At 45.6% G+C, this 26,632-nt stretch overlaps 2 protein-coding genes across 9 annotated transcripts in view; one reads left to right on the plus strand and one right to left on the minus strand.

The window, feature by feature from the left end:
* The window catches only part of LOC123743809 (leucine-rich repeat and transmembrane domain-containing protein 2), a 43,082-nt gene extending 28,452 nt beyond the window's left edge, over positions 1-14,630 (minus strand). Inside the window, exons 1-2 of one of the 2 annotated variants that reach the window (XM_045722458.1) lie at positions 14,175-14,630; positions 35-222 (exon numbers count right to left, since the gene is read on the minus strand). In XM_045722458.1, coding sequence (XP_045578414.1) covers positions 35-119 — 85 coding nt within the window. In that variant the 5' untranslated portion in view covers positions 120-222; positions 14,175-14,630. Of the gene's footprint in view, positions 1-34; positions 223-14,174 lie in introns of those variants that run through there. The other variant, XM_045722459.1, reaches the window with a different exon arrangement.
* LOC106592269 (voltage-dependent calcium channel subunit alpha-2/delta-4) overlaps positions 1-26,632 on the plus strand; it is a 241,091-nt gene that overhangs the window by 113,594 nt on the left and 100,865 nt on the right. The window lies entirely within an intron of this gene.

Genomic DNA, 26,632 nt, shown 5'->3' on the forward strand with positions numbered 1-26,632 from the left:
ATTAGTGTCCCCCATGTCTCTATGATCGACTCACCAGGTCTGGTTGGTGTGGTTGTGTGCGAGGTCCTCCCCTGGCTCCGCCAATCCGGGGGCCCGGCAGAGTGAAGGGGGTGGGGCATGTCGGAGCGTCCCGCGTCCACCCTCTCTAGACGGGCTCTGGCATCAGGACGCCCCGATGCCAGCCTCCTCCTGGGGAGAGGGGCAAGGAATAGATACTCAGCCCTAGGGAGGGAGAGAGAGAGAGGAAGAGAGTGTTAGAAAATTGTAAAAGCCTGGATGATGAGAAATGGAGAACGATGAGGGGGGCATAGGGATACCCTGAGATGGGAGAGTTACAGAGATCTACGGTTAGAATGGTATCATCACTGGAACAGAGAGATACTCAGGGGCCAGTCACCACTCTAGTGATGAAGACAGAGAGGGGCCAGTCACCACTCTAGTGATGAAGACAGGGAGGGGCCAGTCACCGCTCTAGTGATGAAGACAGGGAGGGGCCAGTCACCACTCTAGTGATGAAGACAGAGAGGGGCCAGTCACCACTCTAGTGATGAAGACAGAGAGGGGCCAGTCACCACTCTAGTGATGAAGGCAGATAGGGGCCAGTCACCACTCTAGTGATGAAGACAGAGAGGGGCCAGTCACCACTCTAGTGATGAAGACAGAGAGGGGCCAGTCACCACTCTAGTGATGAAGGCAGAGAGGGGCCAGTCACCACTCTAGTGATGAAGGCAGAGAGGGGCCAGTCACCCCTCTAGTGATGAAGGTAGAGAGGGGCCAGCCACCACTCTAGTGATGAAGGCAGAGAGGGGCCAGTCACCACTCTAGTGATGAAGGCAGAGAGGGGCCAGCCACCACTCTAGTGATGAAGGCAGAGAGGGGCCAGTCACCACTCTAGTGATGAAGACAGAGAGGGGCCAGTCACCACTCTAGTGATGAAGGCAGAGAGGGGCCAGTCACCACTCTAGTGATGAAGGCAGAGAGGGGCCAGTCACCACTCTAGTGATGAAGACAGAGAGGGGCCAGTCACCACTCTAGTGATGAAGGCAGAGAGGGGCCAGTCACCACTCTAGTGATGAAGGTAGAGAGGGGCCAGTCACCACTCTAGTGATGAAGACAGAGAGGGGCCAGTCACCACTCTAGTGATGAAGACAGAGAGGGGCCTGTCACCACTCTAGTGATGAAGACAGAGAGGGGCCAGTCACCACTCTAGTGATGAAGACAGAGAGGGGCCAGTCACCACTCTAGTGATGAAGGTAGAGAGGGGCCAGCCACCACTTTAGTGATGAAGACAGATAGGGGCCAGTCACCACTTTAGTGATGAAGACAGAGAGGGGCCAGCCACCACTTTAGTGATGAAGACAGAGAGGGGCCAGTCACCACTTTAGTGATGAAGACAGAGAGGGGCCAGTCACCACTCTAGTGATGAAGGCAGAGAGGGGCCAGTCACCACTCTAGTGATGAAGGCAGAGAGGGGCCAGTCAGAAGGAAGTGTGTCTCAGTTGATCAGAAATAGCCCTGCGGTCATCTTACTACATGAATGATAGTAGTGTGGGTCTTGGCAGTTTCCATAAACACACTCCCCCTCCAAGGGGACTGGCCCCTGCCAGCTCTGTCTGAGAGAGGAGGAGAGGGATGGAGAGAAAGGAGGAAGAGAAAACTGAAGAGAAAAAGCAGAAAAAATGGATGTGGAAAGAGAAACCTGGAAGGTGAGGGAAAGGAAGACAAGGGAGGAGAGAAAGAAGGAAGGTGAGAGAGTGAGCTATTGGGTGAAATACCACAGTGTGACATAACAGGAGCAATATTTGTTATTTTATTTCATCTTTATTTCGCCAGTTGAGAGCAAGTTCTCATTTACAACTATTTACAACTGCGACCTGGCCAAGATAAAGAAAAGCAGTGCGACACAAACAACAACACAGAGTTACACATGGGATAAACAAACGTACAGTCAATAACACAATATAAAACTCTATATGCATTGTGTGCAAATGTAGTAAGATTAGGGAGGTAAGGCAATAAATAGGCCATAGTGGCGAAATAGTTACAATTTAGCATTAACACTGGAGTGATAAATGTGCAGATGATGATGTGCAAGTAGAGATACTGGGGTGCAAAACAGCAAAAAAAATAACAATATGGGGATGAGGTAGTTGGGTGGGCTATTTACAGATGGGCTGTGTACAGGTGCAGTGATCGGTAAGCTGCTCTGACAGCTGATGCTTATAGTTAGTGAATGTGTGACCTGTTGCCACAAGTAAAGGTCAACCAGTGAAGACAAACACCATTGTAAATACAACATATATTTGTTTATTTATTTTCCACTTTAACTATTTGCACATCGTTACGACACTGTATATATACATTATATGACATTTGTCTATTCCTTTGAAACTTCTGAGTGTCATTTTTACTGTTCATTTTTGATTGATTAATTCACCTTTGTTTATTATCTATTTCACATGTTTCCCATGCCAATGAAGCCCTTTGAATTGAATTGATATCAGAGTACTGAGGGAGGGAAGGAGAGAGATATCAGAGTACTGAGGGAGGGAAGGAGAGAGAGATGTTACAGTACTGAGAGAGGGAAGGAGAGAGACATGTTACAGTACTGAGGGAGGGAAGGAGAGAGATATCAGAGTACTGAGGGAGGGAAGGAGAGAGAGATGTTACAGTACTGAGGAAGGGAAGGAGAACAGGGAAGGAGAGAGACATGTTACAGTACTGAGGGAGGGAAGGAGAGAGATATCAGAGTACTGAGGAGAGAAGGAGAGAGAGATGTTACACTACTGAGAGAGGAGAAAGGAGAGAGAGATATCAGAGTACTGAGGGAGGGAAGGAGAGAGAGATGTTAGAGTACTGAGGGAGGGAAGGAGAGAGATGTCAGAGTACTGAGAGAGAGAAGGAGAGCGAGATGTCACAGTACTGAGGGAAGGAGAGAGAGAGATCAGAGTACTGAGGGAGGGAAGGAGAGAGATATCAGAGTACTGAGGGAAGGAGAGAGAGATCAGAGTACTGAGGGAGGGAAGGAGAGAGATATCAGAGTACTGAGGGAGGGAAGGAGAGAGAGATCAGAGTACTGAGGGAGGGAAGGAGAGAGAGAGTCAGAGTACTGAGGGAGGGAAGGAGAGAGAGATGTTAGAGTACTGAGGGAGGGAAGGAGAGCGAGATATCAGAGTACTGAGGGAGGGAAGGAGAGAGAGATCAGAGTACTGAGGGAGGGAAGGAGAGAGAGAGATCAGAGTACTGAGGGAGGGAAGGAGAGAGATAGATAAGAAACAGAGAGATGCAGAGAGGTCTGGCTAGACAGGCTACCCTGTGGTTCAGACAGACAGAGAGGTAAGCACTGTGGGGAATCTACCTTGGCGGGATAGGAAGGAAAACAGGTCTGTGTGTCTGGGAAGAGAGTGGTAGCTCTCTGACACACTGAGCCCCCAACACACACCCCACTGACTTTCTGACTGTCTGATTATGTCAACTTGAAACCTTATTAAATATCATCCTACTGCAGTCTTAAGAAACCATATTAAATATCACTGCTTTTCCATCCTACTGCAGTATTAATAAACCATATTAAATATCACTGCTTTTCCATCCTACTGCAGTCTTAAGAAACCATATTAAATATCACTGCTTTTCCATCTTACTGCAGTATTAATAAACCATATTAAATATCACTGCTTTTCTATCCTACTGCAGTATTACTAAACCATATTAAATATCACTGCTTTTCCATCTTACTGCAGTCTTAAGAAACCATATTAAATATCACTGCTTTTCCATCCTACTGCAGTCTTAAGAAACCATATTAAATATCACTGCTTTTCCATCCTACTGCAGTCTTAAGAAACCATATTAAATATCACTGCTTTTCCATCCTACTGCAGTCTTAAAGAAGACTGTCTGAAGAACAATGATCCTACTGTGTTATTCTGCTGAGCATATGGTGTACAAAACATTAACACCTCCCCCTCCACCAACCCCCCCTCAGAACAGCTTCAGCTCGTCGGGTCATGGACTCTACAAGGTGTCGAAAGCGTTCCACAGGGATGCTGGCCATGTTGACTCCAATGCTTCCCACAGTTGTGTAAAGTTGGCTGGATGTCCTTTGGGTGGTGGACCGTTCTTGATACACACGGGAAATCCAGCAGCGTTAGTTTTCTTGACACACTCAAACCGGTGCGCCGGGCACCTAATAACGTTCCCCGTTCAAAGTTTCTTCAGTCTTACCCATCCACCCTCTGAATGACCACACAGGCTCCTCCCCTTCATCGATGCTGATAGGCTGACAGTGTGTGTTGAAGGGGCCAGCTCTGGATGCTGATAGGCTGACAGTGTGTGTTGGAGAACACAGGAGGTCTGGATGGAAGCTGTGCTCATGTGAGCGGTCTGATGAACACAAAGCTGAACCCCCCTCCACTCTCTTAGTACTTTAACAGAGGAAAATTAGCCCGACCAACCGGTGCCCCCGCACATTGACTCTGTACCGATACCCCTGTATATAGCCTCCACATTGACTCTGTACCGATACCCCTGTATATAGCCTCCACATTGACTCTGTACCGATACCCCTGTATATAGCCTCCACATTGACTCGGTCGGGTACCCTGTATATAACCTCCACATTGACTCTGTACCGGTACCCCCTGTATATGGCCTCCACATTGACTCTGTACCGGTACCCCCTGTATATAACCTCCACATTGACTCTGTACCGGTACCCCCTGTATATAGCCTCCACATTGACTCTGTACCGGTACCCCCTGTATATAGCCTCCACATTGACTCTGTACTGGTACCCCCTGTATATAACCTCCACATTGACTCTGTACCGGTACCCCCTGTATATAGCCTCCACATTGACTCTGTACCGGTACCCCCCTGTATATAGCCTCCACATTGACTCTGTACCGGTACCCCCTGTATATAGCCTCCACATTGACTCTGTACTGGTACCCCCTGTATATAGCCTCCACATTGACTCTGTACCGGTACCCCCCTGTATATAGCCTCCACATTGACTCTGTACCGGTACCCCCCTGTATATAGCCTCCACATTGACTCTGTACCGGTACCTCCTGTATATAACCTCCACATTGACTCTGTACCGGTACCCCCTGTATATAACCTCCACATTGACTCTGTACCGGTACCCCTTGTATATAACCTCCACATTGACTCTGTACCGGTACCCCCTGTATATAGCCTCCACATTGACTCTGTACCAGTACCCCCTGTATATAACCTCCACATTGACTCTGTACCGGTACCCCCTGTATATAGCCTCCACATTGACTCTGTACCGGTACCCCCTGTATATAGCCTCCACATTGACTCTGTACCGGTACCCCCTGTATATAGCCTCCACATTGACTCTGTACCGATACCCCCTGTATATAGCCTCCACATTGACTCTGCACCGGTACCCCCCTGTATATAGCCTCCACATTGACTCTGTACCGGTACCCCCTGTATATAGCCTCCACATTGACTCTGTACCGGTACCCCCTGTATATAGCCTCCACATTGACTCTGTACCGGTACCACCTGTATATAACCTCCACATTGACTCTGTACCGGTAACCCCCTGTATATAACCTCCACATTGACTCTGTACCTGTACCCCCTGTATATAACCTCCACATTGACTCTGTACCGGTACCCCCTGTATATAGCCTCCACATTGACTCTGTACCGGTACCCCCTGTATATAGCCTCCACATTGACTCTGTACCGGTACCCCCTGTATATAGCCTCCACATTGACTCTGTACCGGTACCCCCTGTATATAGCCTCCACATTGACTCTGTACCGGTACCCCCTGTATATAGCCTCCACATTGACTCTGTACCGGTACCCCCTGTATATAGCCTCCACATTGACTCTGTACCGGTACCCCCTGTATATAGCCTCCACATTGACTCTGTACCGGTACCCCCTGTATATAGCCTCCACATTGACTCTGTACTGGTACCCCCTGTATATAGCCTCCACATTGACTCTGTACCGGTACCCCCTGTATATAGCCTCCACATTGACTCTGTACCAGTACCCCCTGTATATAGCCTCCACATTGACTCTGTACCGGTACCCCCTGTATATAGCCTCCACATTGACTCTGTACCGGTACCCCCTGTATATAGCCTCCATATTGACTCTGTACCGGTACCCACCGGTATAGAGTCTCGCTACTGTTATTTTCACTATCATTTTACAGTTTTTTTATTTTATTTCTTTTTTATCTATTGTTTAACCTAATACCTATTTGTTCCTTAAAATTGCACTATTGGTTAGGGCTTGTTGTAGTCAGCATTTCACTGTAAGGTCTACACCAGTTGTATTCGGAGCACGAGACTAATAAAGTTTGATTTCTCCAAACCGACGAAAAGAAGCCATTTTAGGACAGACACAGTGGTACGACCTGTTGACCTTTACCTTCAACTATAAATACTCCTATTGACCCCTGACCCTACAGTCAGGTGACGGGAGACGGAGAGCACATAAGTCAACAGCAGAAAGAGGAAACCTCACCTTCCACCATTATAGGACTGGTACCTTTCCTTCAAATTCAGTCTGTAAATACTCCTTCCTGTTGACCCCTGAACCTTGACAACTGCCTTCCGAGGACAGTGTCAACACAGTCGAAGAGTTCACCTACACTACCCATTTCTCTGAAGCTACTCGAAACCTCCAAATACAAATCCCCCTGACCTCTGACCCCTGACCCCAGTGACAGATTCTAAGGAGAGGAGGATGAGTGACAGTAGCAGGGAGAAACGTAACAGATAGATTACTCCTTGACTGTGAAAGAGGAGAGGGAGATGAGAGAGGGTAGGCCAGAGGGCTAGGTGGAATATTCCTGTCTAGATTTACAGACGGACTGAAAATGCTGAAATGTTTGAAGTGACGGATTGTAACTCTTGTGGACGATCCTTACTGTCTTAAAGTCATTTAGCACAACCATGGTTAGGTGACTGTATATCACTCCTCTGGAGAGAGTGAGACACTTACTGCTGATAGGTCTCTTGGGAGGGTTGGAGAAAACATTCAGATTGGCTCCTTAACCTGCTGTGTCCCTCTGGAGGGGTTAGTGCCATCATTACTACCTGTCACCCTGAACACCTGGCTACAAGCAGAGATGTTACTACCTGTCCACCCTGAACACCAGACCACAAGCAGAGATGTTACTACCTGTCACCCTGAACACCAGGCCACAAGCAGAGATGTTACTACCTGTCACCCTGAACACCAGGCCACAAGCAGAGATGTTATCACCCTGAACACCAGGCCACAAGCAGAGATGTTACTACCTGTCACCCTGAACACCAGGCCACAAGCAGAGATGTTACTACCTGTCACCCTGAACACCAGACCACAAGCAGAGATGTTACTACCTGTCACCCTGAACACCAGACCACAAGCAGAGATGTTACTACCTGTCACCCTGAACACCAGACCACAAGCAGAGATGTTACTACCTGTCACCCTGAACACCAGGCCACAAGCAGAGATGTTACTACCTGTCACCCTGAACACCAGGCCACAAGCAGAGATGTTACTACCTGTCACCCTGAACACCAGGCCACAAGCAGAGATGTTACTACCTGTCACCCTGAACACCAGGCCACAAGCAGAGATGTTACTACCTGTCACCCTGAACACCAGGCCACAAGCAGAGATGTTACTACCTGTCACCCTGAACACCAAGCCACAAGCAGAGATGTTTCTACATTATCCAACACATCTCTCCTCTCTCTAGTTCTGCCTCCACCTTCTCTTCTCTTAATTCAGTAGACTGTATTGACACGGCCAGTAAAATGACTTCCATTGTCATAGTTTACATATGACAACAATGGTGGGACCAACGTCAATAATAGTAGTAGTAGTGTAAGTGGGATTACCATTAACAGCAACTACAGCAACAGTATTAATGAGAATGATCATTAATTAAAGCGATAGTAGTAGGCCAGTCTCAACATGACTGAAAGCCCCCATCCTAAAAAAAAGTCTGTGATGATAAGGTCCAGACTGTCTGTTATTCTAGACAGGTCTATGATGATAAGGTCCAGACTGTCTGTTATTCTAGACAGGTCTGTGATGATAAGGTCCAGACTGTCTGTTATTCTAGACAGGTCTATGATGATAAGGTCCAGACTGTCTGTTATTCTAGACAGGTCTATGATGATAAGGTCCAGACTGTCTGTTATTCTAGACAGGTCTATGATGATAAGGTCCAGACTGTCTGTTATTCTAGACAGGTCTATGATGATAAGGTCCAGACTGTCTGTTATTCTAGACAGGTCTATGATGATAAGGTCCAGACTGTCTGTTATTCTAGACAGGTCTGTGATGATAAGGTCCAGACTGTCTGTTATTCTAGACAGGTCTGTGATGATAAGGTCCAGACTGTCTGTTATTCTAGACAGGTCTGTGATGATAAGGTCCAGACTGTCTGTTATTCTAGACAGGTCTGTGATGATAAGGTCCAGACTGTCTGTTATTCTAGACAGGTCTGTGATGATAAGGTCCAGACTGTCTGTTATTCTAGACAGGTCTGTGATGATAAGGTCCAGACTGTCTGTTATTCTAGACAGGTCTGTGATGATAAGGTCCAGACTGTCTGTTATTCTAGACAGGTCTATGATGATAAGGTCCAGACTGTCTGTTATTCTAGACAGGTCTGTGATGATAAGGTCCAGACTGTCTGTTATTCTAGACAGGTCTGTGTGTTATACATTCCTTTCTTTTTGCCTGTCTACCAGTCTGTTTGTCTACCAGCCTGTTTGTCTAGCAGCCTGTTTGTCTAGCAGCCTGTTTGTCTGACTGCCTGTTTGTCTGACTGCCTGTTTGTCTGCTGCCTTTCTAGCAGCCTGTTTGTCTGACTGCCTGTTTGTCTGACTGCCTGTTTGTCTGACTGCCTGTTTGTCTGACTGCCTGTTTGTCTAGCAGCCTGTTTGTCTGACTGCCTGTTTGTCTGACTGCCTGTTTGTCTGACTGCCTGTTTGTCTGTTTTTTGTTTATTTATTTATTCATTAGGATCCCCATTAGCAGAAGCAGCAGCTGCTCTTCCTGGGGTCCACAAGGAAGTGTAACTGCCTCTCCGTTTCATTGTTTTCTGTACTGACCTCAACCTCCTCAGAGAGTCTTCCTGTACTCAGTGAACGCTCTCCTCTTCCCTCTGCTTCTCTTCCCCTTCCATTTTAAACAGGCCTTGACGTAGATCTCTGATTTGAACCCTTTAACCAGGGAGCTACAAAATGACTGAAGAAGTGCAAACCAACTTGTAGGCTGTTTTACCCATGTTAAGGACAGGATTTGGAAACAGTCATGTGACCCTAGATGCGCTTTTGAACACGGTTTTATTTTCCAGCTCAGAAGTTGTTTGGTTGGTTGACAGGTTTGGAGGTCAGGCTCTACAGTGCTAAAGCTGTCTATATTCTCAGAAGGCTTTTTATACTGCAGTCAGTCACTCCCCACCCCCGGCCCTTCCAAGACATAAATACTCGGTGTCAGTGTGGCCTGCGTGCTGCTGAGTGGAGGGACAGTCACACCTCTTCTCCTGCTCATCATCCTCCCCACTCCTCCGTCATTCCCCTCATTCCTCCAACCACAAGATTGCTGTCTGCTCATACCTTGTACTAACGCGTACAGTGATACTGTGTGTGATGCCTTTCTCACTAATATCACAGCAGTAAACAAACACCCCCTCCAGTCAATCACCCCAGCTGTCCTCTTCCCCTCTTCATTACAGTCAGTAGATAGTATTATACACACACACACACACACACACACACACACACACACACACACACACACACACACACACACACACACACACACACACACACACACACACACACACACACATACACACACACATACACATACACACACACACACATGGCCATACAGATGTAATGAGATGAAACCCTGGCCTCGCCTCCTGAGTCAATAACGTCTGTACAGTGTGTTGCTGCTTGGAACAAAGCAGCCATGCTAACAAAGGGAAGGCAGCCTGCCTGCTCCAAGTATCAATTATTGAGGGCATCCACACAAAGGAGAGGAGAGAAACTGGAACTAGGACTAGAGAGACAGGACTAGAGAGACAGGACTAGAGAGACAGGAGTAGAGAGATAGGACTAGAGAGACAGGACTAGAGATATAGGACTAGAGAGACAGGACTAGAGAGATAGGACTAGAGAGACAGGAGTAGAGATATAGGACTAGAGAGACAGGAGTAGAGATATAGGACTAGAGAGACAGGACTAGAGAGATAGGACTAGAGAGACAGGACTAGAGAGATAGGACTAGAGAGACAGGAGTAGAGATATAGGACTAGAGAGATAGGACTAGAGAGACAGGAGTAGAGATATAGGACTAGAGAGACAGGACTAGAGAGACAGGAGTAGAGATATAGGACTAGAGAGATAGGACTAGAGAGATAGGACTAGAGAGACAGGACTAGAGAGATAGGACTAGAGAGACAGGACTAGAGAGATAGGACTAGAGAGATAGGACTAGAGAGATAGGACTAGAGAGATAGGACTAGAGAGACAGGACTAGAGAGACAGGACTAGAGAGATAGGACTAGAGAGACAGGACTAGAGAGATAGGACTAGAGAGACAGGACTAGAGAGATAGGACTAGAGAGACAGGACTAGAGAGATAGGACTAGAGAGATAGGACTAGAGAGACAGGAGTAGAGATATAGGACTAGAGAGACAGGACTAGAGAGATAGGACTAAAGAGACAGGACTAGAGAGATAGGACTAGAGAGACAGGACTAGAGAGATAGGAGTAGAGAGACAGGACTAGAGAGATAGGACTAGAGAGACAGGAGTAGAGATATAGGACTAGAGAGATAGGACTAGAGAGATAGGACTAGAGAGATAGGACTAGAGAGATAGGAGTAGAGAGATAGGACTAGAGAGATAGGACTAGAGAGATAGGACAAGAGAGACAGGACTAGAGAGATAGGACTAAAGAGACAGGAGTAGAGATATAGGACTAGAGAGATAGGACCAGAGAGACAGGAGTAGAGAGATAGGACTAGAGAGATAGGACTAAAGAGACAGGAGTAGAGATATAGGACTAGAGAGATAGGACCAGAGAGACAGGAGTAGAGAGATAGGACTAGAGAGACAGGACTAGAGAGACAGGACTAGAGATATAGGACTAGAGATATAGGACTAGAGAGATGAGAGACAGGAGTAGAGAGATAGGACCAGAGAGACAGGAGTAGAGAGATAGGAGTAAAACTAGGAGCAATAGTAGGAACTAGGAGCTATAGTAGGAACTAGGAGCTATAGTAGGAACTAGGAGCTATAGTAGGAACTAGGAGTTATAGTAGGAACTAGGAGCTATAGTAGGAACTAGGAGTTATAGTAGGAACTAGGAGCTATAGTAGGAACTAGGAGCTATAGTAGGAACTAGGAGCTATAGTAGGAACTAGGAGCTATAGTAGGAACTAGGAGCTTTAGTAGGAACTAGGAGCTGTGTTAGGAACTAGGAGCTATAGTAGGATCTAGGAGCTATAGTAGGATCTAGGAGCTATAGTAGGAACTAGGAGCTATAGTAGGAACTAGGAGCTATAGTAGGAACTAGGAGTTATAGTAGGAACTAGGAGCTATAGGATGAGTGAGTGCTGTGTGTGGAGACTAGCTAGCTGTTAATACACTCAGTAAACAAAACAGAAACTCACATACTGCTAACTGCCAAAATAAAGGAAACTCTTGGGTAAATGACAGATACAACGTACACTACTGTTGAAAAGTTTATGGTAACTTAGAAATATCCTTGTTTTTTTTAAAGAAAAGCAAATGTTTTGTATATTAATATAACTTCAAATTGAACAGAAATACAGTGCAGCTTCATTAAATAGCACCCGCAAAACACCAGTCTCAACGTCAACAGTGAAGAGGCGACTCCGGGATGCTGGAGTTGCAAAGAAAAAGCCATATCTCAGACTGGCCAATGAAAATAAAATAATAAATGGGCAAAAGAACACAGACACTGAACAGAGGAACTCTGCCTAGAAGGCCAGCATCCCAGAGTCGCCTCTTCACTGTTGACGTTGAGACTGGTGTTTTGCAGGTACTATTTAATGAAGCTGTCAGTTGAGGACTTGTGAGGTGTCTGTTTCTAAAACTAGACACTCTAATGTACTTGTCCTCTTGCTCAGTTGTGCACCGGGGCCTCCCACTCCTCTTTCTATTCTGGTTAGAGCCAGTTTGCGCTGTTCTGTGAAGGGAGTAGTACACAGTGTTGTACAAGATCTTCAGTTTCTTGTCAATTTCTCTCATGGAATAGCCATCATTTCTCAGAACAAGAATAGACTGACAAGTTTCAGAAGAAAGAACTTTGTTTCTGGCCATTTTGAGCCTGTAATCGAACCCACAAATGCTGATGCTCCAGATACTCAACTAGTCTAAAGAAGTCCAGTTTTATTGCTTCTTTAATCAGAACAACAATTTTCAGCTGTGCTAACATAATTGCAAAAGGGTTTTCTAATGATCAATTAGCCTTTTAAAATGATAAACTTGGATTAGCTAACACAACGTGCCATTGGAACACAGGAGTGATGGTTGCTGATAATTTGCCTCTGTACGCCTATGTAGATATTCCATTAAAAATCAGCCGTTTCCAGCTACAATAGTCATTTACAACATGAACAATGTCTACACTGTATTTCTGATCAATTTGATGTTATTTTAATGGACCAAAAAAAGTGCTTTTCATTCAAAAACAAGGACATTTCTAAGTGACCCCAAACTTGTGAACGGTAGGGTATATTGAAAGCAGGTGCTTCCACACAGGTGTGGTTCCTGAGTTAATTAAGCAATTCATATCCCATCATGCTTAGGGTCATGTATAAAAATGCCCAGGTGCCCAGTGTTTTGTCTACCATGGATAGAAGAAGAGATGTCAGGGACTTTGAAGAGGAGTCTCAAAGGACCATAACAGGTTTAAATGGTGTGTGTGTGTGTGTGTGTGTGTGTGTGTGTGTGTGTGTGTGTGTGTGTGTGTGTGTGTGTGTGTGTGTGTGTGTGTGTGTGTGTGTGTGTGTGTGTGTGTGTGTGTGTGTGTGTGTGTGTGTGTGTGTGTGTGTGTGTGTGTTTTAGTCACCAGATCTCAACCCAATTGAACATTTATGGTAGATTCTGAAGCAGCGCCTGAGACCACCATCAACAAAACACCAAATGATGAAATGTCTCGTGGCAGAATGGTGTCACATCCCTCCAGTAGAGTTCCAGACACTTGTAGAATCTATGCCAAGGTGCATTGAAGCTGTTCTGGTCGGTGGTGACCCAACGCCCTAGTAAGACACTTTATGTTTCCTTTATTTTGGCAGTTACCTGAACATACAGTACATGCTTTAGATTATCACACACACACACACACACACACACACACACACACACACACACACACACACACACACACACACACACACACACACACACACACACACACACACACACACACACACACACACACACCTGCATCTACATCTCGCTCTGTGTGTGTGTGTGTTTCTACTGGTGCCAATGTTGTCAGACATCCCATATATACAGCATCATTTCACACACACACACACACACACACACACACACACACACACACACACACACACACACACACACACACACACACACACACACATCGATCATTAAGACCTGTGGAGTATTGAGTTGGAGGAAACAATGTAACCCACCACACAGTCCAAGGGAATACATGTAACATTGTCTTTAATATACATCTGGAATTAATCAACTACTGTCATTCACAAGTGATAATAAAACACTTATTGTCTTTAAGCCAAATCATTCAATCACTCTAGCCTAGTGGTTAGAGCGTTGGGCTAGTAACCGAAAGGTTGCAAGTTCGAATCCCCGAGCTGACAAGGTACAAATCTGTCGTTCTGCCCCTGAACAAGGCAGTTAACCCACTGTTCCTAGGCCGTCATTGTAAATAACAATTTGTTCTTAACTGACTTGCCTAGTTAAATAAAGGTAAAATAAAAATTATATTTCATCATCTTGACAATTTGTGCGTTATTTGAGTGTGGTTGTTTTAGTGTGTAGCTATGTGTTTAGATTTTTCAAGTCAGTGTGTGTGTGAATGTGTTTATTTGTGAAAGAACACAGAGGGTGGAGAAAGAGAACCAAAACACTCACCTTCCAAAATACCAGCCACCCACCACCAACCCCAACGCCCAAACCAAAACGGCCAAAAAAATCTATCCTAATATAAAGAAACGGAGAGAGAACTGTTGGTATAATCCTCACATCGATCTCCTGCCGGTAGCAACAACCAATCAAATGTAAAAAGGAACGATAGTAGAAAAAAGGATGGTGAAAAATGAATGAGGAGAGGATGAAGGAAGATGAAGTCCTTCGGAGGAAGAGAAGTTTAATCCTTAGAGAGGTCGGTTTGTTGCCATGACGAGGTAGCCTCCCCCAGTACAGTCTCTCCCAGTCCAGTCAAAGGGATAGTGTTTCCACCTGCCTGTCTGCCTGCTAGCCCTTCTGTGTCGCTATGTTTCTGATTCCTCTGCTCCAGCGTGCGCCAGGATCCAGAGGCTGTCTTTGTGCATGTGTGTGTGTGAGAGAGAGAGAGAGAGAGAGAGAGAGAGGGTTTGTGTATTTGTGTGCAGTCGTGCATGTGTGAGGAGTGTGTGAATGTGTGTGAGGCGCAGCTTGTCAAAAATAGTAACATTGGAGTGTGTTGCTTCTGTCTGAGCTGAGAGAGAGAATCAGCTGATCTCACAGTAGATATAAATCTTCCTCCAGGCTTTTCTCTTCCTCCTCCTTTTCCCCTCTTTGTTTTCTCTCGTTTTGTTTCATTCGCTCTTTTGATTCGTTTCATTTTCTCAGTCCCTCACGTTAGGTGGTAGGCTGGCTCTGCATGTATCGGCTTGTGTGTGAGTGTTCGCGGGTGGTGTGTGTGTTCGCCTGTGTGTGTGTGTGTGTGTGTGTGTGTGTGTGTGTGTGTGTGTGTGTGTGTGTGTGTGTGTGTGTGTGTGTGTGTGTGTGTGTGTGTGTGTGTGTGTGTGTGTGTGTGTGTGTGTGTTTGGCAACGGGTAGACAGGGAAAGACGAGCTGTTTGCTGGAGTCATTGAGAAAGAGAGGGATGTGTTTTTTAAATGGTGGACAAACGGAGAGAGATGGATGAGAGCGTGATAGGAGAGAGAGAGTGGCAGGGGGAGAGAGCGAGGAAGGTGCAGAGCGGTGGAAGAAGAGTGAGAGCAGGGTGGCATTTAGGGTAAAGGAACTGGCAGGTGTGTGTGTGTGTGTTGTGAGATGGGTAATGTGTGTTCCTGTGAGACAGAGAGCAGGACTGTGTTCTTCCCATCACCAGCTGAACATGGCTGCTACTGACAGGCTAGGCACACAGGGAAACCTCTGTTGTTTATTTATATGTGGTGGAGAGAGGAAGAGAGGGAGAATGATAGAGAGAATTATATAGAATGATAGAGAGAATGATAGAGAATGATAGAATGATAGAATGATAGAGAATGATATAGAGAATGATATAGAATGATATAGAATTATAGAGAATGATATAGAACGATAGAGAGAATGATAATGATAGAGAGAAGGATATAGAGAATGATATAGAATGATATAGAGAATGATATAAAATGACAGAGAGAATGATATAGAGAATGATAGAGAATGATAGAGAGAATGATATAGAATGATATAGTGAATGATAGAGAGAATGATATAGAGAATGATAGAGAGAATTATATAGAGAATGATATAGAATGATATAGAGAATGATAGAGAGAATGATATAGAGAATGATAGAGATAATGATATAGAGAATGATATAGAGAATGATAGAGAATGATATAGAGAATGATATAGAATTATATAGTGAATGATATAGAGAATGATATAAAATGACAGAGAGAATGATATAGAGAATGATAGAGAGAATGATATAGAATGATATAGTGAATGATATAGAATGATAGAGAGAATGATAGAGAGAATGATATAGAGAATGATATAGATAATGATAGAGAATGATATAGAATGATAAAGAGAATGATATAGAATGATTATAGAGAATGATAGAGAGAATGATATAGAGAATGATATAGAGAATGATAGTTCTGTACATGAGTTCTGTACAGTTTAGAGATGGCTTGATGCAGTGTAGTGCTGTTATTTAGTTTAGAGTTATTTAGTGTAGAGTTTAGAGATGGCTTGATGCAGTATAGTGCTGTTATTTAGTGTAGAGTTATTTAGTGTAGAGTTTAGAGATGGCTTGATGCAGTATAGTGCTGTTATTTAGTGTACAGTTATTTAGTGTAGAGTTTAGAGATGGCTTGATGCAGTATAGTGCTGTTATTTAGTGTAGAGTTTAGAGATGGCTTGATGCAGTGTAGTGCTGTTATTTAGTTTAGAGTTATTTAGTGTAGAGTTTAGAGATGGCTTGATGCAGTGTAGTGCTGTTATTTAGTTTAGAGTTATTTAGTGTAGAGTTTAGAGATGGCTTGATGCAGTATAGTGCTGTTATTTAGTGTACAGTTTAGAGATGGCTTGATGCAGTATAGTGCTGTTATTTAGTGTACAGTTATTTAGTGTAGAGTTTAGAGATGGCTTGATGCAGTATAGTGCTGTTATTTAGTGTACAGTTATTTAGTGTAGAGTTTAGAGATGGCTTGATGCAGTGTAGTGCTGTTATTTAGTGTAGAGTTTAGAGATGGCTTGATGCAGTGTAGTGCTGTTATTTAGTGTACAGTTATTTAGTGTACAGTTTAGAGATGGCTTGATGCAGTATAGTGCTGTTATTTAGTGTACAGTTATTTAGTGTAGAGTTTAGAGATGGCTTGATGCAGTATAGTGCTGTTATTTAGTGTACAGTTATTTAGTGTAGAGTTTAGAGATGGCTTGATGCAGTATAGTGCTGTTATTTAGTGTACAGTTATTTAGTGTAGAGTTTAGAGATGGCTTGATGCAGTATAGTGCTGTTATTTAGTGTACAGTTATTTAGTGTAGAGTTTAGAGATGGCTTGATGCAGTGTAGTGCTGTTATTTAGTGTAGAGTTATTTAGTGTAGAGTTTAGAGATGGCTTGATGCAGTATAGTGCTGTTATTTAGTTTAGAGTTATTTAGTGTAGAGTTTAGAGATGGCTTGATGCATTGTAGTGCTGTTATTTAGTGTACAGTTATTTAGTGTAGAGTTTAGAGATGGCTTGATGCAGTATAGTGCTGTTATTTAGTGTAGAGTTTAGAGATGGCTTGACGCAGTATAGTGCTGTTATTTAGTGTACAGTTATTTAGTGTAGAGTTTAGAGATGGCTTGATGCAGTATAGTGCTGTTATTTAGTGTACAGTTATTTAGTGTAGAGTTTAGAGATGGCTTGACGCAGTATAGTGCTGTTATTTAGTGTACAGTTATTTAGTGTAGAGTTTAGAGATGGCTTGATGCAGTATAGTGCTGTTATTTAGTGTACAGTTATTTAGTGTAGAGTTTAGAGATGGCTTGATGCAGTGTGTCACATAGAGTGTGTAGTCCTCTAGTCTTTATGGCCCAGATGGCCGGTTGGGGAGGGCCACAGCACGGGGAAATGAAAGTGTTCATCTGGCAGGTGGTTTTGGTGGTGATTGACCTGAACTCCCTGCCAGAGGAGAGTTTTAGTAGAGTCCTGATGGTGGAGGGGCCTTTGTGAGTCCAATCTGCTGTAGAACTGGTCTAGTTGATTGGGCAGTGGGGGGGGGTCTTTTGGTTTGTAGTTGGTGATCTTTTGTAATCCTTTCCAGACAGGCGTGTCGTCACTGGACAAGTGTTGTTCTAGCCTGACCTCATGTTGCTGTTTGGCTGCATCCGTGTCCTGCTATCTCTATAATAACAGACTAAGATGTGTTAGAGAAGAGGAGGAGAGCGGAGGAGTAGGTGGAGGAGAGGAGAGGGGAGGAGAAGGTGGAGGAGAGGAGAAGGGAGGAGTAGGTGGAGGAGAGGAGAGAGGAGGAGTTGGAGGAGAGGAAAGGAGAAGATGGAGGAGGGTGGTGGTAGAGAGGAGAGGGGAGGAGTAGATGGACCACCTCACCCAACCCAGTGACAGTAGAGATGAAGCTCCACCCAGTGACAGTAGATGAAGCTCCACCCAGAGATTAAGCTCCACCCAGTGACAGTAGAGATAAAGCTCCACCCAGTGACAGTAGAGATGAAACTCCACCCAGTGACAGTAGAGATGAAGCTCCACCCAGTGACAGTAGAGATGAAGCTCCACCCAAAGATTAAGCTCCACCAAGTGACAGTAGAGATGAAGCTCCACCCAGTGATGGTAGAGATCAAGCTCCACCCAGAGATGAAGCTCCACCCAGTGACAGTAGAGATGAAGCTCCACCCAGTGACAGTAGAGATGAAGCTCCACCCAGAGACAGTAGAGATGAAGCTCCACCCAGAGATGAAGCTCCACCCAGTGACAGTAGAGATTTAGCTCCACCCAGAGATGAAGCTCCAGCCAGAGACAGTAGTGATGAAGCTCCACCCAGTGACAGTAGAGATAAAGCTCCACCCAGTGACAGTGGAGATGAAGCTCCACCCAGTGACATTAGTGATGAAGCTCCACCCAGTGACAGTAGTGATGAAGCTCCACCCAGTGATGAAGCTTCCCCCGGTGACAGTAGAGATAAAGCTCCACCCAGTGACAGTAGAGATGAAGCTCCACCCAGTGACAGTAGAGATGAAGATTCAGCCAGAGATGAAGCTCCACCCAGTGACAGTAGAGATGAAGCTCCACCCAGTGATGAAGCTTCACCCAGTGACAGTAGAGATGAAGCTCCACCCAGAGATTAATCTCCAGCCAGAGACAGTAGAGATGAAGCTCCACCCAGTAACAGTAGAGATGAAGCTCCACCCAGAGATGAAGCTCCACCCAGAGATAAAGCTCCACCCAGTGACAGTAGAGATGAAGCTCCACCCAGTGACAGTAGAGATGAAGCTCCACCCAGTGACGGTAGAGATGAAGCTCCACCTTGAGATGAAGCTTCACCCAGTGACAGTAGAGGTAAAGCTCCACCCAGTGACAGTAGAGATGAAGCTCCACCCAGTGACAGTAGTGATGAAGCTCCACCCAGTGACAGTAGTGATGAAGCTCCACCCAGTGACAGTAGAGATGAAGCTCCAGCCAGAGACAGTAGAGATGAAGCTCCACCCAGAGACAGTAGTGATGAAGCTCCACCCAGTGACAGTAGAGATGAAGCTCCACCCAGAGACAGTAGTGATGAAGCTCCACCCAGTGACTGTAGAGATGAAGCTCCACCCAGTGACTGTAGAGATGAAGCTCCAGCCAGAGACAGTAGTGATGAAGCTCCACCCAGAGATGAAGCTCCACCCAGTGACAGTACAGATGAAGCTCCACCCAGAGACAGTAGTGATGAAGCTCCACCCAGTGACAGTAGAGATGAAGCTCCACCCAGAGACAGTAGTGATGAAGCTCCACCCAGTGACTGTAGAGATGAAGTTCCACCCAGAGATGAAGCTCCACCCAGAGACAGTAGAGATGAAGCTCCACCCAGTGACGGTAGAGATGAAGCTCCACCCAGTGACGGTAGAGATGAAGCTCCACCCAGTGACAGTAGTGATGAAGCTCCACCCAGAGATGAAGCTTCACCCAGTGACAGTAGTGATGAAGCTCCACCCAGAGATGAAGCTTCACCCAGTTACAGTAGAGATGAAGCTCCACCCAGTGACGGTAGAGATGAAGCTTCACCCAGCGACAGTAGAGATGAAGCTCCACCCAGTGACAGTAGTGATGAAGCTCCACCCAGTGACAGTAGTGATGAAGCTCCACCCAGAGATGAAGCTTCACCCAGTTACAGTAGAGATGAAGCTCCACCCAGTGACGGTAGAGATGAAGCTTCACCCAGTGACAGTAGAGATGAAGCTCCACCCAGTGACAGTAGAGATGAAGCTCCAGCCAGTGACAGTAGAGCTGAAGCTCCAGCCAGAGATGAAGCTCCACCCAGTGACAGAAGAGATGAAGCTCCACCCAGTGACAGTAGAGATGAAGTTCCAGCCAGAGATGAAGCTCCACCCAGTGACAGTAGAAATGAAGCTCCACCCAGTGACGGTAGTGATGAAGCTTCACGCAGTGACAGTAGTGATGAAGCTCCACCCAGAGATGAAGCTTCACCCAGTGACAGTAGAGATGAAGCTCCACCCAGTGACGGTAGAGATGAAGCTTCACCCAGTGACAGTAGAGATGAAGCTCTACCCAGAGATGAAGCTCCCCTCAGTGACAATAGAGATGAAGCTCTACCCAGTGACAGTAGAGATGAAGCTCCACCCAGTGACAGTAGTGATGAAGCTCCACCCAGTGACAGTAGTGATGAAGCTCCCCTCAGTGACAGTAGTGATGAAGCTCCACCCAGTGACAGTAGTGATGAAGCTCCACCCAGTGACAGTAGTGATGAAGCTCCACCCAGTGACAGTAGTGATGAAGCTCCACCCAGTGACAGTAGAGATGAAGCTCCACCCAGTGACAGTAGAGATGAAGCTCCAGCCAGAGATCAAGCTCCACCCAGTGACAGTAGAAATGAAGCTCCACCCAGTGACGGTAGTGATGAAGCTCCACCCAGAGATGAAGCTTCACCCAGTGACAGTAGTGATGAAGCTCCACCCAGAGATGAAGCTTCACCCAGTGACAGTAGAGATGAAGCTCCACCCAGTGACGGTAGAGATGAAGCTCCACCCAGTGACAGTAGTGATGAAGCTCTACCCAGAGATGAATCTCCCCTCAGTGACAATAGAGATGAAGCTCTACCCAGTGACAGTAGTGATGAAGCTCCACCCAGTGACAGTAGTGATGAAGCTCCACCCAGTGACAGTAGTGATGAAGCTCCACCCAGTGACAGTAGTGATGAAGCTCCACCCAGTGACAGTAGTGATGAAGCTCTACCCAGTGACAGTAGTGATGAAGCTCCACCCAGTGACAGTAGTGATGAAGCCCCACCCAGTGACAGTAGTGATGAAGCTCCACCCAGTGACAGTAGTGATGAAGCTCCACCCAGTGACAGTAGTGATGAAGCTCCACCCAGTGACAGTAGTGATGAAGCTCCACCCAGTGACAGTAGTGATGAAGCTCTACCCAGTGACAGTAGTGATGAAGCTCCACCCAGTGACAGTAGTGATGAAGCTCCACCCAGTGACAGTAGTGATGAAGCTCCCCTCAGTGACAGTAGTGATGAAGCTCCCCTCAGTGACAGTAGTGATGAAGCTCTGCTACCTTTCCTAATAATGGCAGCAACACTAAAGCTAAATCTAGGCCACCTTTTCAGTTAGAAGGTGAAAACACCACCTGGCTCCCACCATTCATCTCACCCCACAGGCTGGCCTTCATGTGTGTGTGTGTGGGGAGGTTAGTTACAGGACAGTAATAAAACGATTATTAATGGTTAGGGCAGTGGTCGTGACCGCTAACACCTAGACAGTAGGTTATTCTACCTGCACACACACACACACTAAGCATTTTACTGTTCCGTCTACGCACATGATCAATAAACCTTTAATACATTGAATACAACACAACTTTAGGACATTTTCACCGTTTACTATTTGTAAAGGAGCAGGTTGAGTTGTATGGCTGGTTAACAGGAGAGATCTAGGAGCAGGTTGAGTTGTATGGCTGGTTAACAGGAGAGATCTAGGAGCAGGTTGAGTTGTATGGCTGGTTAACAGGAGAGATCTAGGAGCAGGTTGAGTTGTATGGCTGGTTAACAGGAGAGATCTAGGAGCAGGTTGAGTTGTATGGCTGGTTAACTGGAGAGATCTAGGAGCAGGTTGAGTTGTATGGCTGGTTAACTGGAGAGATCTAGGAGCAGGTTGAGTTGTATGGCTGGTTAACAGGAGAGATCTAGGAGCAGGTTGAGTTGTATGGCTGGTTAACAGGAGAGATCTAGGAGCAGGTTGAGTTGTATGGCTGGTTAACAGGAGAGATCTAGGAGCAGGTTGAGTTGTATGGCTGGTTAACAGGAGAGGTCTAGGAGCAGGTTGAGTTGTATGGCTGGTTAACTGGAGAGATCTAGGAGCAGGTTGAGTTGTATGGCTGGTTAACAGGAGAGGTCTAGGAGCAGGTTGAGTTGTATGGCTGGTTAACTGGAGAGATCTAGGAGCAGGTTGAGTTGTATGGCTGGTTAACTGGAGAGATCTAGGAGCAGGTTGAGTTGTATGGCTGGTTAACTGGAGAGATCTAGGAGCAGGTTGAGTTGTATGGCTGGTTAACTGGAGAGATCTAGGAGCAGGTTGAGTTGTATGGCTGGTTAACTGGAGAGATCTAGGAGCAGGTTGAGTTGTATGGCTGGTTAACTGGAGAGGTCTAGGAGCAGGTTGAGTTGTATGGCTGGTTAACAGGAGAGATCTAGGAGCAGGTTGAGTTGTATGGCTTGTTAACTGGAGAGATCTAAGAGCAGGTTGAGTTGTATGGCTGGTTAACAGGAGAGATCTAGGAGCAGGTTGAGTTGTATGGCTGGTTAACTGGAGAGGTCTAGGAGCAGGTTGAGTTGTATCAGGAGAGATCTTGGAGCAGGTTGAGTTGTATGGCTGGTTAACTGGAGAGATCTAGGAGCAGGTTGAGTTGTATGGCTGGTTAACTGGAGAGGTCTTGGAGCAGGTTGAGTTGTATGGCTGGTTAACTGGAGAGATCTAGGAGCAGGTTGAGTTGTATGGCTGGTTAACAGGAGAGATCTAGGAGCAGGTTGAGTTGTATGGCTGGTTAACTGGAGAGGTCTAGGAGCAGGTTGAGTTGTGTCGTGTCTTTGGCTATGCCGGATTAAGTGATATGACATGCTAACTTATAAAATGATTTCTCTGTAATTAATATTACCTGATTAAGCTAATCATGTAAATGTAATTAACTAGAAAGTCGGGGCACCACGGAAGAACGTTTATAGAGCTGTTATCTTCCGAATAAACTCTTAAAATACTTAGTAATATTTTACATCGATAGCAGTCAATATTAACCCTTATCTTATTTTCAGTCTCATAATGAAAGTTGTAAATTCTTGGTTATCTTCACTAACCCTGGCTAACAAGTTGAATCAGCAATACAAAATTGGGTTTAATTATTTATTTACTAAATACCTAAACTAATCACACAGAATTACAAATACACAGAATACAATGATGTCATACAGAATTCACCCCTGATGAACGGAACCTGTATGAAAGCTGGTTACACAAAGGAAAGGGGGTTGGGCTTGAATGAAAGAGCGGGAAGATTTAAGAACAAAGAAACAGCAGCTATGCTATCGTAAATACATTATCTTATGCATTCTAAATTACCGCCCATTTGGAAAAGGAAAAATGCAATAAATATTTACTCTGAGCTGCACTTCGGTAGATTGGTCGTAGATGCTGGCCGGCTTGGCCAACAGACCTTCCGTACTCGGAAGAATGTCTCTGGTGGTAAATTGGATACGTGGTGGTATCTTCGTCTGTCTGTTAGACTGGATCCGTCGTCCGTCCTTTCCTAGCGGCCGCTGCTAACTCAACGGCTAGGAAGTAGCACTTCTGTAGTGAATAAGCTCAAAGTTCATACCAGTTCATACCATAGCTCACGCCGAGGTTGGCTTAGTTCTGTCCTTGACATGTGTGTCCTTCTAACGTAGAGGCTGCAGACCTCCCGTACTGGAACAACCTGGTTATCTTTTCGTCAAAGGCTTATATAGTGGAGAGGGGGGAAGGATGTGTTTCATCGTTTATAACCCCTCCTCTTCACAGGGGTGGGCCACTGATCAAGCAGGGCACTTTCCTTATGAAAACCCAAATCTCTCATTTGGAAGCTAAAATTACATTTAATCGCCTAACAAACAATTTCAGTATCAAACATTTCAATTGCATAACAATTCCATGTTACTCTGATAACTAGAGTGTATACTTTCTCAGGTACCGTTTATGTCGTCCTGTCATCAGTCATAATGTCTCAGATGACAAGCGAACTGACATACATACTCATTACGTTATCAAGCATATTTCCAACTGGTTTTATTACCAAAATATGGTTCCTTTCCCCATTTGTTTGATGTTCCCAGACTCTCTATATTTAACAGGACAGCAGTCCTTCAGTAGGGTCAGTAAGAGAGGGGAAGGGAGAAAGGTATTTATGGGGGGGGTCATAAACCTTACCCACAGGCCAACGTCATGACAGTCCCCCCATGTTGGGTTCAATCTTGCGATTAATCTGCATGTTATAAACCAACATAAAAATGAACGTGGGTTGTCCTGGTTGTGGATCATCGTTGTGGTCCCCATCTGGCGGTCGACCCGGGTAGGGTGTCTGCAAATGAAGAAGTCCGCTCCAAGGCTGGGCACCAGATGTCCAGTTGGGGTTTGCTATTGCAGTCCCCCCTCTGGTGGTCGACCCGGGTAGGGTCTCTGCAAATGAAGATGTCCGTTCCATGGCTCGGCAGCGGATGTCCGGATTGGGATCGCCGTTCCGGCCCTGTCGTCTGGTCGTCCAGACTGGAATATCTGGGCAGTAACTTAGGCAGATGTTAACAACGCACACACACTCATGAAATATATCATTACATTTCCTCCCAAATGAGCGGCGTTGTGGCACTAACTGATGGTTGTATGGGGGAGTTGTTTATGGCTCTATCACTTTCTATGTGCCGAAGAAAATGAAACAAAATGAATGAAAGCATAAACAAAACAAAATATAGTTATGCCACCTTAATCATCTAATTGGACTGTATTCTATCTACGTCCATGGTCTTGGCAAAATGACCCTATCATGGCATTGTCTAATGTCATATCTAGGGCTTTCCTAATTTGCGGGGTGGCGCTTAGGGTACTATCCTAAGTTGACAACTATATGATAAGTCTACAGCTGTAAGGCACTAGTTTTGGGCAGTCTACAGGATGACCTATGGACTTCTGGTTAGAAAACTGGAGAGTGCTGTAGAGTCAAAGGCCTAGAAGTAAATGTTCAACTTTACTAAGGCTGGTATTTTGCTCGGACCCTTAAGTGATCCTAGCATAAATCCTAATTGGATGTTCCGTTGTGCATGTGCGTTTATGCTTACACAATCGCGCATGTCAAGGGAAGAAAACCAAGTATCCTGGCAGATTACAACTTGTTCAGAATGAGTCTGACGTAGTCAGGCAATTTTCAGGTCAATGCCTGGAGGTCAGTCAGAATTGGTGTCAAGGGAGTCTGTAGTAGTTTTCTACAAGTCACTGTGTCTTCCACTATTGTAGTGGCAGTAGGTATGAAGTCAATTTCATAGCTATGTTATCCACGGAGGAGCTAACCTCACGACGGAAGTACTCTAAGTATTAGACCAGTCGTGCGTGGTGTGATCATGGTTCATGACTTCTAATAATTTTCTCCTGAACGGAGGGTTCTATTTATTAGTGGCATGTGTTAACCATTGGAAGAGTGCAATGGAGATTCCCTTCCCCGTGTTGCACTCTGAGTGACTCCTATGTCGCTATTATCAATAGCAATTTAACTTGTGAGGTTACTAATCCTCTTACTGAGTGTTGCTGGACTGACTGTGGTATTGGTACTGGTATTCAAGGGGTCCAGTTGTCCTACCGATTTATTCTGAAATATTATCTACCGGAACACATGATTGGAGCATATTACTAGTTGTATTGTAGTTGAACCTACACATGGCAAGGAATGATTATTGTTGCCATTTGTTTTGGAGGTGGACAAGTCCATTGGACTTCCTTTACGACCAGTGTGGTACACCTCAGTACTATCTTAGACGTGTTCTAAGATAATCCCCGTCTAGGGGCCTGTCTGCTCCTCACTGTTCTCATAGGGGAGTTGACAACTAGATTTGATTTATTCTCTGGCGGCCTCATACGGTGTTGTCCGTAGTCTCGACCCCCCCACCGGCCTCGATGAGGCTCATCATGGGTCTGGGCTACTATCCCCCCCCTTTGTGTCTCGGGACCCCCCCCCACCAGCGGGTGGTGTTGGTGTCCGAGGCGCAAACGAAAAGGTCGGACCCTATGTACGAGTTGTCAGTGGCCGCGTTATTATGAGAATGGCTGTAACCTTTCAACCAAATCTCCTGGTGTTTGTGCTTCAACACCCTCAGTGGCTGTCGAGGTCTGTCAGTCACCACCTCGTCCGTGTGTGGCAACCTCTTCAGTACCTGCAAACTGAGACGAGGATATCGGTCTATGATATCGCAAAGTGTTTCACCAGTGGGAGTCATCGGGTCAGTTGCTAGACTGACGCCATTAGTGTCATTGTAAGGGGTGACAGTCCCCAACAAAGCGGAAGGTGTATCATCGGAAGCAGAGTGTACTCTGCGCATCAATGTTTTTCTTGCTGAGATGGCCGCAGTGCTTGCGGAAGTGTCCAAAGGGCAAGAGAAGTTCATCTCAACTACCGTATTGCACGACTGCAAGGAGGAGGGAAGTTGCTCATTCACAGAGACAGTTGGCTGGAAATCATGAAAAGAATGGTCAATCAGATTGGCTGATGGAATGTGTCGAGATATCGTAATACCTCCTTGGATCGGATTCTGCACCAAGAGGTTTCTAAACGTCTTTTCCCAAAGGAGTGCTTTCGACAGATACCCCTCGTGAAGGACTGCGTTGCAGCTAGCGTTAGGGGAAGACAGTGTGGTCAGTGGAGAAGGCACTGTGGCCT

The sequence above is a fragment of the Salmo salar genome, chromosome ssa07 (assembly GCF_905237065.1).
Source record: "Salmo salar chromosome ssa07, Ssal_v3.1, whole genome shotgun sequence".
In the NCBI taxonomy this organism is placed as follows: domain Eukaryota; kingdom Metazoa; phylum Chordata; class Actinopteri; order Salmoniformes; family Salmonidae; genus Salmo; species Salmo salar.